At 36.6% G+C, this 18,360-nt stretch overlaps 2 protein-coding genes across 4 annotated transcripts in view; one reads left to right on the plus strand and one right to left on the minus strand.

The window, feature by feature from the left end:
* The window catches only part of foxn2a (forkhead box N2a), a 62,525-nt gene extending 61,829 nt beyond the window's left edge, over window positions 1-696 (minus strand). For all 3 annotated transcript variants that reach the window (XM_084391673.1, XM_084391675.1, XM_084391674.1), the window contains exon 1: window positions 415-696. The gene's annotated coding sequence lies outside the window, so the exon portion shown is untranslated. The remainder of the gene's footprint in view (window positions 1-414) is intronic.
* Window positions 697-4,718: 4,022 nt separating this feature from the next.
* Window positions 4,719-18,360, plus strand: part of fbxo11a (F-box protein 11a) — a 40,542-nt gene continuing 26,900 nt past the window's right edge. Inside the window, exon 1 of the mRNA XM_084390963.1 lies at window positions 4,719-5,156. Coding sequence (XP_084247089.1) covers window positions 5,069-5,156 — 88 coding nt within the window. The 5' untranslated portion in view covers window positions 4,719-5,068. The remainder of the gene's footprint in view (window positions 5,157-18,360) is intronic.

The raw sequence follows: 18,360 nt of genomic DNA on the forward strand, positions 1-18,360 counted from the left end.
AAAAAGCACCAGGACAAAAAGAAAGCCCTTTCTTCTCAGTATTTCTCCTTTTCTTTAGCTTGTTCCCTAATTTGTCTAATTAACCTGGCATTGTATATTGCAAACTAAAAATATAACCTATTTCAAAATAGTATATAAATAATAATAAATACTGCCACTATAACAACTCAAAGGTTAAGGGTTTGATCCCCAAAGAACACGTCCTCATCAAATGCATCTTAAATAAAGAAGCAATACGACTGGTAAAACATGGTAAAAAAAAAAAAAAAAAGCAACACCAAGGTCAAGGGTTTGATGCATGTAGTAAGAAACCTGAATGCACTATAAAAGAGTCTGACAAATGTGTCAATTCAAAAGTTCTATGGATGAAAGTTAAAAGAGAGTTTTTGCAGGCGTTTTGAATGAGGCACCAACCTCAGTCAGAGAAATCTCAGTAGATCAGGTGTGTTATATAGTCGTGCAGAAATGAGCCGTCTCAGTCCTGGCCGTGACAACAAGCAGTTTCGGTTCCTTTAGTGCCAAGCAAAGAGAACTGTGCATGTGTTGAACAGTTGATGTGAGCGACATGCCACATCCTGCTTACACACACACACACACACACACACACACACACACACACACACACACACACACACACACACACACACACACACACACACACACACACACACACACACACACACTCACACACACACACACACACACACAGCTTCCTGTCACTGGCAGCACCAGCTGGAGTTCACTGATAGCCTGCTCTATGTGTGTGTGTGTGCGTGTGTGTGTGTGTGTGTGTGTGTGTGTGTGTGTGTGTGTGTGTGTGTGTGTGTGTGTGTGTGTGTGTGTGTGTGTGTGCCACACCCTCACACGTGTGCTATAACAGGACAACAATATTCTCTGACAGCAGGTACACATTCAGGCATAAAGTACTAACAATTGTGAACAAGAGTGTTCAGACAACGTTCAAAAGTAACGTTCCCACATTTAAAAAAAAGTGAAATAAAAAAATAATGTTTTTATAACTTAATGGGGACGTTAGCAAAATGTTGCCTACATTTTTTATTTGTTTTTGCTGGGTTCTGCCCCATATTTGAGGAACACTTGAATACAAAACCTCTACATCTCTTTGCCACAGCAAAGAAAGGAGGATAAAATGAGACCAGGTGATGTTTGCTGACTATTGATCGAAATATAATCATCATGAAATAATCTGATTCTCTGATCATCTTAAAAACTGATCAATAGAGTGTTGTGCCATTAATTAATTTAAATTAAATTAAATTAATAAAAAGTTATTTTGAGGGATTTTAGACATCAACTTCATTACTGTGAAGTCATGCACAGTTTCTATAAGACGATAATGACTGAATCTTCCAACAAGTAGATATGAACAACACTTTCATCTGATGAGGACAGAACAATGTAGGCTATTAGAGTCTACAAACATGAAAGATATTCTCTGGTAGGTGTGTTGTAATACAGTGATCTCCAGGGACATCTAGTGGCCAAACTATAGAACAGCATGCCAATTTACAAGGTCAGAAATAGTTAATCTTATCTGTAATATTTTCGTTTTAATGGGTTGACAATACATCAAGTCTTTGATTATTTAATGTTTTATTTAAAAAAAAGAAAGTGGTTATCATTGAAAATTCTTGGAGCAACTAATACTTTTTACTTATCTTGTTTATAATGTTACTTGCATCACTATCATAATCAAACTTACATTGATTGATTGATTGATTGATTGATTAATGATTGACAGACTGACTGACTTATTGATTGATTGATTGTGAAAACACACCCAGGCCAAACATTTAGTTCTGTGCCATAAACTCACTATACCGCCCATATAATGTTATTTGAATATGTGTTATCAATTTATTTTTGATCAAGTTTAAACATCAACAGACATGTTGTTTATATGAAGGCTGATGCATTATTAATTTCTCTCAAAACATATATGATTTAATTTTGTGATTGTATATGCACTGCTTAGTAACAATCACCTGCTGCGCAAAGGGGGCACAAATGACTGCAACATTAATATTTAATAATTTATAATTAATAAAATTACCATTAGCAATCTGTCATTTTGTTTCTAAACATAAGGGTTGTGTTAAATTCTCAATTGTAGAATTGGCTCTATTTAATGGGTGCGAATCTCAATTGAACTGGCCAAAACACACAGGAAGTTGAATTGGAATTTAAATAATTTTTTTAATATACGTTTATCAGACCTTTTCATATAACAAAAGGGCATTATCATTGTTAAACACAGTTACAATAAATTCAAGCAGCATAAAATGAAAATAATGCACAAATATTTTACAAGATTTACAAATAATGCACATAAAGCACAATGCATTCTGGGAAATGAAGTGTTCTTATATCTTGAGCCACAAGGGCCCAGATCCGGCCTAGATCCGGCCCAGATCCGGCCCACACCTGACACGCGTGGAATGATGATCCGAAACAACTACAACTGACTTATAGACACACAACCTTACGTGAAATCAACTGCAAATAAAGAAGATATTAAATATCAAGATCTGATTGCTGTACAAGACTCCATATACAGCATTACAGCTTCACTCACTACTTTAATTTTTGTCATAAGACTACAAAAGTTCTTATTGAGAATTAACAGGGGTTTAGATCTAGATAATGTCGATGTTTTATTGAAAATGTTTCATTTGAAGTCACCATTATGGTGATCAGCATATGCTTTAGTTCAGCTCTTGACCTTTTATATTTATCTTATTTGGCTGCTGTGATGGTGTGTTTATAAAACCATATTTGCCACAGCAAAGAAAGGAGGAGAAAATGAGACCAGGTGATGTTTGCTGACTATTGATTGACATAATCTGATTATCTGATCTTATCACATCTTAAAAACTGATCAATAGAGTGTTGTGCCATTAATACATTTTGCATGACCAACTCTGTGATATTCCAGCATTTATTATGAGGGATTTTAGAAATGTCATCCAGACATCAACAATCAGCATATGAGTCTCAACAAAAAGCTTCATGCTGCAATGCATGCTGGGTGCCAGCGTAGTACAAAACTCCCAGCATGAATAAATGATGAATACATTTATTTTGAGAAAATAAAAAACTGTCCTTTTATTTTCTTTAATTCTTACTATTCGCTTTTATTTTTGCTGTTGTTTTTCTTGTGACTTGTTAGTAGCTTGTTTTATGATGTTCAGCGCTGATCTTTATCTGAATATTCTGTCACCAATGTTGAGGTTTGTATGATGAGATGTCTAAATGAGTCTCAATGCCTAACTTCTGTTCACCTTTTCATATAATGATGCATTACAGTAATCTTTATATCACAGCAGCTTTATTAACAGTTCAGAAACATCTCAACCTTTAAGTAAATCATCAAATTACATAAAAACACTAGTGATTAAACCATTTGATGACACTCCTTCAAATGTCAAGCATTCAACTCCAGCTGCCCCCCCCCCCTCCCTCCCCTCTCCCCCCCCCCCTCCCCCCTCAATCTCTTTAGGAAACAACATACAAGTGCCTTTAATAAAACACTTTTGCAATTGTTGGAAGAGAATTAACGTCAAGGATCAAGAGCTCATCAAATGAAAACACTGATCACCATAATGGTGACTTCAAAACTAAATATTTTCAATAAAACATCAACATTATCTAGATCTAAACCCCTGTTCATTCTGAATAAGAACTTTTGAAGACGAATAACAGAAATAAAATCAAACTGGTCTGTAGTGAGTGAAGCTGGTAATGCTGTTTTTGGAGTTGTGTAATCAGATCTTGACAGATTTAATGTGTTTTATTCGCAGTTGATTTGATCTAAGGCTGTGGCTGGAAGTCAGATGTAGTTCCTGTGTTTCTGCTCGTCTCTATTTCTGTTCTCTTCTTTCCTTCAGTGATTCTGCTCTTTATTTATCTGCGTCATAAGCCGATGTTGAAACTATTGGTATTGGCACCTTCGACTATCTACTTAGGCTTACGTAAATGCAACCCAAAATGAGAACCACACTCTTCTTCTTTGTCTTGTCATAAAACTGACCTTCTAACCAGCTGCAACTTGTTCAAATCAAACAAAAACATGCTTGTCTTCATACGCAGATCACTATTTTCATATAAAATGGTAAAAACCTCCAGCCTACATCAACGGCTCATTATTCAAAGGTGATTCTTATATAGACTGTACAAAAATGACATCAGATTATTATAGTTCATGCACTAAATATGAAAGTCTATGAAATATCTTAAAAACTTATTTATCTAAAGATTACTGGAACTAGTTTTTTAGACAAATATGAATATATGGATGAAGATGCACCTCATGACGTTGCATTGTTTACTAGACTAAATATATAAATATACTAAATATATAGGCTATATATTAAATTGTATATATCAATATTATATCATGATATATAATAAAATTGTATATATCAAGTACTATGCCTTTACCTGTCCATTACTTGGTACTTACCTGTACCATGTTTCTGCCACATAACAAAATGTACTATGGCACTACCATGTTTTTTTGGGATTACCGTGGTATTTTGGACATGTAGGTCAATGATGTTATTTTTTTGGTATACAGACTTAAGTGTAATGGTGTAGTCACAGTGTAAATTGTTATTGCTATCATGGCACATTGTTGGCACCATGGTAGTGAATGCTTACCGTTTTCATGTACCATGGTATTTACTATAGTATATACTATGGTAATACTATGGTATTACCATGGTACTTTTTGTAAGGGTAAAATCTACTGTGATTGGTGGTGTGCAGCGCCATGTGGTTGTTTATGGGAGTGTGTGAGTGTGTGTGTAAGTAAGTGTGTGTGAGTGTGAGTGTGTGTGTAAATGGCTCCTCCTGCCACTGAAAATCGAAATCGGAGCTCTCGGACCGAAGCTCCTGGACAGTAAAGCTTTTTCTCCGGAGCCTAGACCAAGCAGATTCTCAGTGCAATGCACTTTAGACTTTTATTTACATTTCCCGAGCTCAGCACAGTGTAAGGATACAGAGGAAAGGGCTGCAGCGGTGTGTGTTTTAACCAGAAACCCGTCAAATGAACTCCGTCAGAGCGACTAACCGCAGACCCCGGCGAGTGTCGAGGCCGCGCCCGGTACCGCCGGACAGAAACAACGCAGAAAGGGGTGAATATATCTCTAACAAACACCAACCTGGGCTTGATTCACTCCAGTCCCTCTTCTTTTAGACGGCTTGTGTAGATTCCAGCAGCATTCGCGTGGCGATGTTGTATTTTGAGGTTATTTGTGTTAATGTTCATTCGTCAGGAAACACCGAGGCTTCTGATCCCCCCGCAGGCCGCGCTTTGTTTAACGGGGGTTGATTTGCTCTCCTGTCTACTATAAACCCCATTTAACGTGTACATTTTGACAATGTACATTTCAGAATGATCTAGTCGTGATTTAAAATCTGGCATGAATCTAAATGGTGGCACCGACGATTATATATTTGTGAGAAATGGCAGCGGTCAGTTGTTTAACAGCCCTGTGATGGTTAGCATCTGCTGTTAGCAGCATAACAGCTAAGCCAACAAAATAAAGCACAAACCTGAGTAAATACCACTATCACACCATTATTTATTAGATTATAACGTAAACTCTTTAATTCGGGCATTTGCAGTGAATACACATAACATAACCAGAAGTACCATGGTAATACCATGTTTTTACCATGGTATTTTTTGATGTGCCTTGAAGTACTATGTAAATACCGTTGTACATGAATGTGTTTTCTTTCAGTACCATATTATACATCCACGCACCATGGTGTTTGGACTTGTATCATGGTAATTTCCTTTACAAAGATGAACTGTGGCAGTACCATGGTAGACCTACAGTGTCAGTGATGGTGTGTCAAATGATAATACCATGGTACTTTGATATTTACCATGGTACTGAAATTTGTATAATATGGATTTCCAGGGTTGTACCATGGTATGTGTTCAAGAAACTTTTGAATTACCACAGTATGTCTAAAATCGATGGCAAATGGGGCTTTTTGTAAGCAAGGAAAATCTATGGGGCTTTTTGGACGTTCAATGGTATTAGCGGGGTATTCTTTGAGTTTCATGTAAATATCATGGTTTTTATTAAGTGTACCACAGTATATATATATATATATTATACCATCAAAGCACAATGATTCCATTACAGTACTCAATTTGTAAGGTCTATATCAAAGTTCAACACTACTGCTATGTTTTGTTTTGGGTATTTACAGTGGTAATTTGTTTTTGAACTAGTGTCATGGTTGTACCATGGTATTCTTTGAAGTATGCAAACTATGAGTACCATGCACTTAAAAAAAAGTACTGTGGCAGTACTATAGTATACACATGGTACTCCAAAGTACTTCCAAGTGCACCATAGTAAATGTCCAAAAACATAGCATTACTTTTTTTGCAAGGGCTTTCTGTTTACTTTTTTCCTTGGTTTAATTAGTCAGCTGTGCTGGATGTTGTAAACTTGATGCCCTCATTAACTTGTTTATAGTTGTTGGGGGTTGATTGGCTTGTTGATGAGTTGTAATGACTAGGCTAGTTAACAGTTTTGTTTGACCGGCATTGCTCTGGTGTTGACAGTTGGGTCATGAACCTTTCTGATAAACAGTGATGTGATGATCATATGCACACATGTAGTCATTGATGGGTTATTTTATGGTTATGACAGATTAAGTGTCAGGTTGTTTGACCATCCAAATGTTTTCAAAGGTTGTCCAAACTCTGATGCACCTCTAGTCCTTTTGGTCACCCAGTCCAGCAGCAGCTGTAATAGTTTGGTAATTTGCTATGCAAATCTAACAGCAGGACATCTTGTTTGGGATTCAGGCAATCAAACTCGAGAGCTGTTTGTACTAACCACATCTTAACTTCTAATTAGAGTGTTGTCATGGGACTAGAGCAAGACTGAAACTGAAGGATGGTTTCAGCACATAGAGCAGCTCTGGGTGTGTAAATGAATGGCTGCTGTCAGCTTATGGGAATGTTCTGTAATCAAGATTGTAAGACAGGTGTTGCATTGAACACATGCTTTAAACGGCCTCCTTCATGCAGTTGTTGAGGTGGACAACTACATTTTTAAGATGTGAATGTCATTTCATATGTACAATATACAATACAGAACCAGATTCTTCTTACAAAATGTGCCAACTATTTGCTATCTAATTGTTATTGTGACTTTATATAAAATCTCTAGAGAGGGTTGTTGTCAAAGTACCAAAATTTCAGTAGTCTGCACCAATATCAGTAAACATTTTGTGGGTCTTGGTACCAATTTCAGGACTAGAACAAAAACTGTTAAATGAAGTACTTAATTTTTGTTTTTCCTTCTGTTTTGTCTCGTCCAATCATCGCAATTTCCGATTCAGTCGTGCATGTAAATACGGTTGTCAATCCAGGAGCTTTGCAGTGTACTTGGCAGCATGAGAAACTAAACTGGTATTCAGATAGTGAATGGGTTAGGCTATAAACAGAAAGTAAGAGTTTAAAAGCACTGTCAATCTCTGAAGCGCAAGCTCACTGAATTCTGCACGCTCTCAAACTCCCATTATAATAAAAAAGCTGTCTTAATTGTACAATGAATCTCTTATTTACGTTGTTTACACTTTGTTGGTTATAATGAAAGGACTTGTGAGTGTGTGGCTAGTGTTGATGAAAACACAGCTGATACAGGCAAGCAGAAATGAACACAACTCGCTAAATTGCATGTTCCTGTAGCTCAAACAGTAGAGCGTTGGCGCTTGCAACGCCGAGGTCATGGGTTCGATTCCCAGGGAAAGCAAGAACTGATAAGAATGTAAATGTGTAGCTTGAAATGCAGTGTAAGTCACTGTCGATAAAATCGTCTGCCAAATGCGTAAATGTAAATGTTAAGCGTTTTCTTTATTGGAGGAAAGGGAAAAACTATGCATGTTGCGTTCATATTCTACGCTTATCTGCTATGCATTATAACGCCATATACAGAATTTGATCTTTTAATATTACTGTCTTGAGGCATTAAGCCATGTTAAGGGTTTTCTTTATGGGGAAATACTTGCGCGTTGCGTTCATATTCTGGGCTCTGCTGCTTGCCTGTATATAGTCTGGCAACAGCCAGTTTATATGCGCTTCTCATTACATATTTGTGAAGATGTTTGGCGCATGTTGTGTTTTCAAATGCACATTATAAGTGACCCAGACTCAGAGCAGATGCAGAGATGAGTTCATCTGTGAACGGAGCCGCTCGGAGACACTGAAAACACTGGATCATGAGCTGCTCGTGTGTAAAAGAACACAGTCTGTGCTTCTCTCTGAAACACGCAGCGCATGGATTTCATTGACTCAGAGGTTTTTCGATTTGATAATCGCTTTGTAAAGATAAAAAAAAAACGCTCAATAAAAAATACTGATTTCTCAATTTTAGTCGATGCTCATTTTGATCAACCGATATCCCAAGAATCCCAAATAAATCACAAGAATTGATCTTTTGTTCAGTTGATGAATGAACAGATATTTGTAGTGTGCCTCACATTTAATAAACAACTTTGCTTTTCATTTATTACTTAAAGCTCACTTTTAGTCTCTGATACCACAGTAAAAACTACTAGCCTAACTAATAAAGCTAAAACAATATTAAAGGCAAGTGAACAGACACAAAAAACAAATACCGCACTTAAAAGCATGGATAAATGCTATATAACAAAGTTACAAATAAAGTAATGTCTAATTATTCATTTTTGGGTACAGAAATGCAATAATTAAATGTAAAATAAATAACACTGTTCACTATAGATTTAATATAGATTAATCTTTGTTAATGCTGTGTTTTGTTTGATTAACGTTAATGACAGACAACAGCAGGTATTTATAGGCTGCTGTCACTTTAACCCTTAAAGACCTAGAACATTTTTGGGGAGCCTGACTCACCTGTACTTTTCTTTGTTTTTCTAACCCATTCTAGCAGCAAGCATCAAGTGCCATATATCATTTTAAACAGGAGAACCTAAAGTTTCCAGCTAGCTCATTTAAAGTCCCAGTTTTACATTTCTTTTGTCAGAGAATTTATGAAATTAACAGGATTTTAAGAAAAACGGCAGCAAAAAATGTGGCGTTTTCAGTGTGAACTCAAACAGAACTTCCTGAAGTTTTGTTTTTTTCTTTTAGAAAGTTAGAATTGGTTGTTTTAGACTTCCAGATGAAATTTTGTCTACATGTAACAATCCCTCAGCAAGTTATAGCCATTTATTATAATATTATTCTAGGCGTTTTTGAGTAAAACAGGTGTATTACATTTACTGACAATGTAGATGTGTCCAAATAAGTTCAGGAAGTAAAGTAAATAGAAAAGTTGTTATATTACAACAGAACACTGAAGCAAACATTTTTCTTCAGAAAATTATATTATAATTTGAACATGAACAACAAATGCAAACAATATAACAAGTAGTGACAACTGTGCAATATAAATACTAACAATACAATATACATTGTGTAAATGAACAAATGGTTCAAATAATCTTCACAAACTAAATACAAAAAGAAATAAACAGTGCAAATGAAGAAATGGTTCATTGAGGGTAATATACTGAGTGCTAATGAACAAATAGTGCAAATAATCTTCACAAACTAAATACAAATAGATAAATAAACAGTGCAAATGATTCAAACAATCTTCTGAATCGGAAGGATCCACCAGGTCTTGTTTAAAAAAATCAATTCTAACACATCCTCCGATTTGTACTGCTGTTTTTTTTTACATACTCATGCTCTTTCGTGTTTTATGCTCTTTCATGTTTTGCGCTCTTTCGTGTTTTGCGCTATGGTCAAAAACTTTGCATCCGTTAGTTTTCATGCGTAGTTTTCAATGCATTGCGTTTGTTAAAAATGTATAAAGCAGTGTTTCCCCTACAATGTATTAAGCAGCGGCGCAGCGCCGCCGCTGGATTTTCAGCGCCGCTGCAAAATCTTCACATGATCAGTAATATCCATAGGTAATATCAATGCAAATATTTCAAATGTGGGCGCGCGGCCAGCGCGCTCATAATAGAAGCGACGCAGGGCGCTCGTTTTCTCAGGCGCGCCTCTGGTCATGGTTGCATAGTAACGACAGATGCCACGGGAGAGCAAGCAAGCGCCGTCCTGCCCCTCCGTGTTCGGCGATCAGGTTTTATTCTCGCGCAGCTTGTATAGTAACTTCACGTGCGGGTCTTTTCCACTCCGTGTTTGCGCCGCGCTCCCCGTTCCGTGTGTGTGTGTCAGCGCACCACGCTCTTTGTTTGCGCTGCGCGTTCTGCTCTGTGGTTAACGGCCAAAACGCTCCAATCATGTAGGCTACCGATCACGCACTGGAAAAGCAAAGTCCGCTCAAATAACGTGAAATTTCTCAGTAGTAGACTTCTGTTTGCTGAGCTGGTAGCCAACAATGGTAAAATGACCTGCTCTGATCACATGCTCTGGTAATAATACCTTTGTATGACTATATTTTATTTTGATAATTAGTCAAAAAATAAATCTGTTAAATCTGAGTATGTTGCATAGAACTGAATGAAGAATAATATATTGATGTTTTATATTTTAATATAGGGCTATTTCTGTCCAATTTGTGTGGACATTTTTCTTTTTTCCCCTTTTTTGCGTGTTTAATTAAATTAGTGATTCTACTTTTAAATATTGATGATTACAAGTTTGGGGGAAATGTGATTAATTGTGATTAATCACAGCAAATTGTGCGATTAATTAGTTATTTTTTTAATCGATTCCCAGCCGTAATATATATATATATATATATATATATATATATATATATATATATATATATATATATATATATATATATAGCCTATATATTTTTTTACATATTGCCCCTTTCTTACATTTGAGCCCCTGCCCCTGATGAACTCCTTGCACATCCCTGGAGGTTAGTGAAGTAAAATAGGCTATGCAAGCTAGTCACCTTTTAAACTAATGAAAAGTTTAATTTGGATTTTAATGTTCAAAATGTCTTCAGGATAAAATATATGAAAGTACTGGTTACATGATGATGTATCTAAGTGCTAAAGTGTGTTACAGGAAAAAAGATCAGTAGTGCAGTTGAGGGAGGAAAGAGTTTCATTTTTCCACTATCAGTTTCTAGTACCTTACAGCTAAAAATTAACAATAATGAAAAACATGAATAATCCTGTCCTAATCCTGTTTGTGACCAGTTCAAGGTACGTGCTGCAATAATCATGCCTTCTGTTGATGGTATGTCAAATTTGTATGTCTCAAAATGTCAATTTCTATCCACAAAACTTGCCAGAAGTCATGTTTTAAGGGGTTATATATAAAAATAAAAATAAATCTTAAAACCCCCCGCGAGCGGCTTGGTAACCTCCGGCACGTAACAGCACCGCTGCTGGAAAAATTTATAGGGGAAACACTGATAAAGAAACGTGATTGGTTGTTAAAATCACCCATCACTATGTTTGTTGGTTGAGTTGATGACCGTTTGGACGAATCTGGGCATGGGGGTGGGACTAAGCATCAACAATCGTTCCTGTTTGGCTCAGAGAAAGAAACCACATGTGTTTCCTTGACGAATCACTGCTGCAGATTTTGATGACGCAATCACCGGCACTACGCAGCCTATGAATGACCAATAGAGACACGGGAAAGCTGTGAATCTCATCTTTACGGTGCATTTTAAAGCATACAGATTGGATTAGCGACTCAAAAGTTATTAAACATTTTAGAACGATAGTTATTTTATGCCGCGGGCGGCCGTATCGGTCTTTAAGGGTTAAGACCTCATGCACAGACCCAATATAATGATACACATCCGATTTGCTTTTCAACTCGTTCCCTTAAGGCTTAAGAGATCAGTGACTGTTTACAAGAATACTTGCAGAGACGGGTATTTTGACATAATTTATGTGAATGTGTCCACCCAAGTGCATGGGGACGCGACAGAGGAATTCATTTCGGAGTTTGTGCGCTATCTGAAACGCGCCTCTCTCTGTGTGTGTGCGCCTCAGGTGTGTGTGTGCGACTGTATGCAACAGTGCATGAGTATGGGGTTAAACTCTTCTTTGCCTCTTCCAGTGCTGGAATGGTTTTCAAATCTATGAACTTGAAGGAGTAAACTAGCAAGACAAAACACGTACAAATGATAACCTTTCACTCTATTGCGGTTAAACTTGCAATTGATCACATCACGTCCGTACGAATCACGGATCAACAACGATCCGTTTGACGCCTACAGTTAATTTTAACCATTAATATTATAGTGATGTACCAGCAGGGTTCCCTGTGTAGTTTACAGCATTTGAGAGGGATTTTTTTTCCCTTGAGAAAATGTGCCTTGTACTTTACTATCTGTATCCAAAAGAATCAATATTGAATTGAATAGAAATCAGAATTGACGAATCTCAAGGTTGTGGATTGAAATCAAATCAGTTTGTGGCAATATCCAGCCCTAATAATACCACAAACCACATTTTTTATTTAGATTTTTTTTTGCAGACCCAGTTTTCCCATTTTCCCTCCGCATTAGCAGAATCTCCTATAAAATGTGGCAACAGTTGGCATGATATAATGTAGCTCAGCCCTAATGTCCCATAATTCCCATATCTTACCACCATAATCCAAAAACACTGTGACTGAGATGATCAACAGAAGGCCTTCTCATAGCAGGTGCTTCACCTTCCAGAATACTTGCTGGAAAACTACATTTTCTCTCCTGGTAAATACTCCAGGATGCAGGTTTTTTTTTTGTCAGATGTGTTTATTGCGTTGGTGGTGTGCCGCGGTTCGCCCCGGACACATCTGTGGGGTTTGTAAATAATAGGATTGATGCTACAGGAACTCTCACAAGGCGTGTTAAGGTAATTTTATTTGGTCGGCTACACTGGGGCACTGCAAGGGAATGTTTGGAAGTAAGCTGGAATGCATCTTTCTCACGAAAACTGGGTCAAACTGCAGAGCTTTGAAACAGGATGGGCCAGAATTGGACTGAGAGTTACCCGTAACTTAGGGTGTGTGTGTGTGTGTGTGTGTGGTGTTTAGTGACAGCAAGGTTTGCAAGTGGGAGTTTATGAGTTCTTGCTTAAATTGGGGGCATGAAGTTCACACTAGGGGCTTGGTAACTACCAGTTAGATGTTACTTCTGTTTCCCAGTGGTAATCTTTTGTGTTTATACTGTTGTGCACGGCACTAGCAAGATCCTGGGTTTGATTCCTATAGGGAATGCATGAACTGATCAAATGTATAACTTCAATGCAATGTAAGTCTCTTTGGATAAATGTAAACAAACTTGTGATAATAATTAGTTTGCTGATGAGCTACTGCTGTAATGAACCAGTGAAGCTCACAAGCTTCATTCAGTCAAATAGCTTGAGCTGATAGCATCTAAACCCCATTCTACATCTATTCATGCGTGTCCTGTAGGGGGTCATGTATGTCTTTGAAGCTTTAGTGGCTGTAGTCTGAAAAGAATATTAATGAAAGGTGGGGCGATCCAGTATTGTGATTCAGACGTTACAGATTGTTTAAACGCTATTCAGTGAAGCTTAACATGCCGTCAGGCGTACTCCCAGCGTGAGACTTTCTCAAGAGAAAGGACTTTGATAGAAGCTCTTTTAGTCAGTGGGTTAAGTGGGATTTACTAGGTTTCTCTTTTCTTTTTCCTTCTGGTTTTGGATGAATGGGCTTTAAATGATAAAATGTTGCTTAAACGGCTAAAAGCAACACAAATATTTTGGTAAAATTCAAATTTGCATTCGAATTGACCAAAATCTGACTAGCTTTGTGTGAGATTTTATGTTTATGTCTAGTCACATGACCTGTGCATTGTTTTTTTTTTTTGCACCTTTTCAGCACTGATTATGTGAAGTTGCTAAAAGCTAGGCCTACACTATGTAACTTGTGAAAAAACAAACAAAAAAAACATGCATTTTACTGAAGAACTTTGTTTTGGTTGTGCTTTGGCTCTGCGTGACTGCGGATGAATATGGTTCTTATTAGAGGTCGACCGATTCTTCGGTTTTGCCGATATATCGGTACCGATAGTTGATTGGTGGAACTATCGTTATCGGCAAAAATCCATACCGATAGTTTTTCCGGGTTGCGTCCGTTGCTGGAGCGGCTGAGAAGAGTATTATTATATCATTACACAGTATGAGAGCGCTGAGAAGAGACTGCTGGCGTTATACTAGGGCTGCTCGATTCTGGAAAAAATCATAATCATGATTATTTTGGTCAGTATTGAAATTAGGGCTGAACGATTTTGGAAAATAATCTAATTGCGATTAGTTTTACCAATATTGTGATTGCGATTTAATATGCGATTATTTTTTAAGCTCTTTATCTTTTCTATTATTTCAACAAAAACAAGCAATACATCATTGTAAAATAGGATGGGAATCTTTAGGCACCTCATAAGCCGATCAAAATTTTTTCTAATTAATTAATCTTGTTAATAAAACTTAAATTATTTATAATTATAAGTACTTTTAAAAAGAAATACACATTAAAAAACGAAATAATACAACTATATGTTAAGAATTTTAACTAATATAGCTTCAAAACATAAAAGCAAATAAAATAAAAACATTAAAAACATTACAAGCAATAAACAAAGAGTGCTTTCAGTATTTAAGAGTAGGCTGTCTAAACGTTTTCATCTCTTTTGAAATATAAGATGTGGTTTGTCCTGTCTGTTAAAATAACTGACTGCGTTTACATTTATTTCGCGTCATAAAAGCATTTTGAGATGCAAGTACATTTAACCACGTAGACGGAGTCGCTCACAGCCGCATATGCTCAAGCGCTCTTCGCAAAGCGCGTGTGACTATTTGAAACTGAAAGCAGCTTCTGTCGGTGATTTTCATATTTTTAATATATAAGCCAACTGCATTCCAAAAGACATATGATGCCTTCGTAGAGCATTTGTAAGGAAAATACCGGCGGGCGAGACTACAAGAGTAACATCATAGCAAAGCACGCGTGACGCGTATCTTATAGCGCATCTTGTGCAGTGCATCCCGCGAATGTCCTTGTAATTCGCTTCAACTTCTGCGAACTTTATGAAAGATTATTTTTCGGAAGGTTCGAGTGGTGTCGTGTGTGCGTGTGTGTGAGAGAGAGACAGAGGAATTAGAAGCAAGCAGAATATGGTTGTTTATAAAGCACACGTGTCATCACGTATCTGTGTTTAAAACTAAGCTCAGACTCAATTCTGAAATGATCTGAATAGATACAAAATCGTTGGAGAGAATCTATAACACAATATCACATAAATTAAACACAAACTGTTCTTTCCTGTAGCCTATGCCAGGTCTATATGCGTAGCGTGCCAAGTTGATGCTTCCTCCGTAGTGCAGACTGCTTTATTCTCGCGTGTCACGTGACCAAAGTTTAATCGCAGCTTTTGCGGTTAGAAAATCGCGTTTCATCATATCGCGATATTATCGCAAATGCAATTAATCGTTCAGCCCTAATTGAAATCACGATTATGTAACACGATTATTTCACATGACTTTGGGAACGTGTTGCATTTATTAAAAAGACACCTTTCGACAATTCTTAAAAAATCGAAATGTTAACATTGATTGTACTTTTTGAACTATTAAAATATAGCAGATAATACTTCAATGAGTATTTGAATCATTCCCGCAGGTCTACCACTTATAATGCGGAAAATTCCCCCGCAAACATTGATTCACTTTAGCATGTAGATTGTATGAGTAGCCTAAATTAATCCACACAGATTATAAAATCAAATCTATCATTTTAAACCTTTCGCAAAGACGCAATTTCACAAACCGCGTGAGTCTTCTCTCTCTCGGTCTCTCACAATGGGTTGGACAAGGCAAGCGTCGAACACTACACTCTCGCGTTTAGGAGTCGGGACATGACGGAATTGTCACTTGCACAATCGGGCCAGCATTGCATCGTAACTAAAGTTGATCATTTTCACTTCTTTTTAAGTCTTATCAGTTTAAACATTCAAGCTGAGAGAGTTTACGGCTTCGGGAGGGGCGGATGTGCGCGTGTCATTCAGGACACAAGACAAAATTAGAGCGTTCTTTCAAAACAGAACATGGCAAAATAATCGTTTTTACTCGATTGTACTATTTTGTTGATCGTTGGGAGCCGAAATCGAAATTCAATTAATTGCACAGCCCTACATTATACAGAGCGAGAGCGCCCTCTAGAGGACAAATAACAACTATCACTGGCACCGCGTGTTGTTTATTGTGACATGTGAGGCTGCGCGCAGCACAGAAACGGTATGAATAGAGAACACTACATTCCATGTTGCCATTTCATTGTAAAGTAATTAATTTGTTGACTAGATGCTGCATTAGCAGAGAAAGAAAAGCAGTGTGTTTGCCGTCGAGGCTGAGAGGACTCTAGCATTAGGACCTCGAGCGGTTAAAACAATGTGACAAAAACACACGCAAACCTGACCCAAATGTTTAATGTCGCAATTGTTACAATCTATTTGCATTAGTTTGTATCCAGCTGGTCACTTTTATGCATTCATTTGCCGGGAAAGTTGCATGTTTAAAGCTAGTGACGTGATTGCTTTCTCAACATTGATATGTTCATGCAGACGACAGAAACGAGACGCAGACGATTCAATAATTTTTTTTATCACTGCAATACATATTGTTATTTTGATTAGATAATCATCAAGTGTTCTAATATAGAAGCAAATAAAGTGAGAGACTATACATTTATGCCATTTTAATGCTCTGGGCTTTGCAGATATTTAAAGATGGCCATCTTTAAGAATAGCAGGCTCATTTGTAGCATTAACTAAGGTTAATAAATGTTGTCCATTGTTAGTTTGTTAATGTCAACATTTACTAATTCATTTTAAATTGAGTTTTAAGTTTTATTTTAGATCATTTAACATGAATGATCAAGGTACAGTTGTCTCGCCCAAATATTAATACATGCTGTATAAAAATGTTTATTGCATAATGCATATAGTAGTTCATGAAAGCTAGCTAATAAATCCATACACGTTTCTAGGTTATAGCTAAAGAAACCTGTAATATTTTAATGTTTAGAACTTCTCATTTTAATATATTCATATTTATTTATTTAATTTAGCACATTTCAGTTCAGCACTGTTTTACTTGGAGTGTTATGTTGTTTTATCCAGTATCCATTATAAAAATATCGGCCGATTAATCGGTTATCGGCACGTACGGTCAAACATAAATATCGGTATTGGTAAAATCGGTCGACCTCTAGTTATAACTAAAAAGAAAGGGAGAGATTATCCTACTGCTCATAAAACATTCACTACTATATAAGATAAGAGATAAAACCAGATTAGATGGAAAGGATCTGAAGCTAGCTGAAGACGTTACTGTAGCTTTACCCTTTAATAGACCCGGTACTTCCACCTCAGCGCTACAACAACCATAATGAAATGACCCTTCACAATAGATAATGCTTTACAATGAACTCTGTTAGAGAGTGACATGGCAATTCATCTGTTCAATAAAAAACCTTACCCGTTGAATAATAAAAATGGCATCTCTGTGTCGCCTTTACATCATTTCAAAACCCTCAGTTCTTGCCATCTCAGAAAAGCGATGTTGATTCTTGTTTTATTACGGGATCTGTCGCATTCTTTTCTTTTTCGCATGCAGACGCGGTTTGTAACGTTTCTTTTTTTTTTTTTTACGGGCGATTCCCCATAGGTTGGAGATTTAGCAGCTACACAAACAAACACACATATACACATATGTGACCCTGGATCACAAAACCAGTCACATGTCACACAGGTATATTTGCAATACAATGCATTGTATGGGTCAAAATTATAAATTTGTATTTTATGCCAAAAATCATTAGGATATTAAGTAAAGATCATGTTCCATGAAGATATATTGTAAATTTCCTACCGTAAATATATAAAACATTTATTTTTGTGAGTGAATGCAGCACAATCGCCAACATAAATGCACAACTTTAAAGGAGATTTTCTCAATGTTTTGCTTTTTTTGCACCTTCCAAATATTGTCCTATCCTAACAAACCACACATCAATGGACAGCTTATTTATTCAGCTTTCAGATGATGTATACATCTCAATTAAAAAAAAAATGTACCCATGTGACTGGTTTTGTGGTCACATATGTGTATATGCATATTTATGTAATATTCATATAATATATACACACAAATATTATATAAACAGAAACGTTCATGTTAGATGCGATTAATTGATTAAACAGCACTATTTTCAACATTAAAAGTTACATAGTGTGCCTTTTAATAAATTTAAATGTCGTGGGGAAATCTGAATAATTTCTTTAGCTCTTTTGCATAAAAACTGCATTATTACATTTTGTAAAA

The sequence above is a fragment of the Rutilus rutilus genome (assembly GCF_951802725.1).
Source record: "Rutilus rutilus genome assembly, chromosome: 20".
NCBI lineage: Eukaryota > Metazoa > Chordata > Actinopteri > Cypriniformes > Leuciscidae > Rutilus > Rutilus rutilus.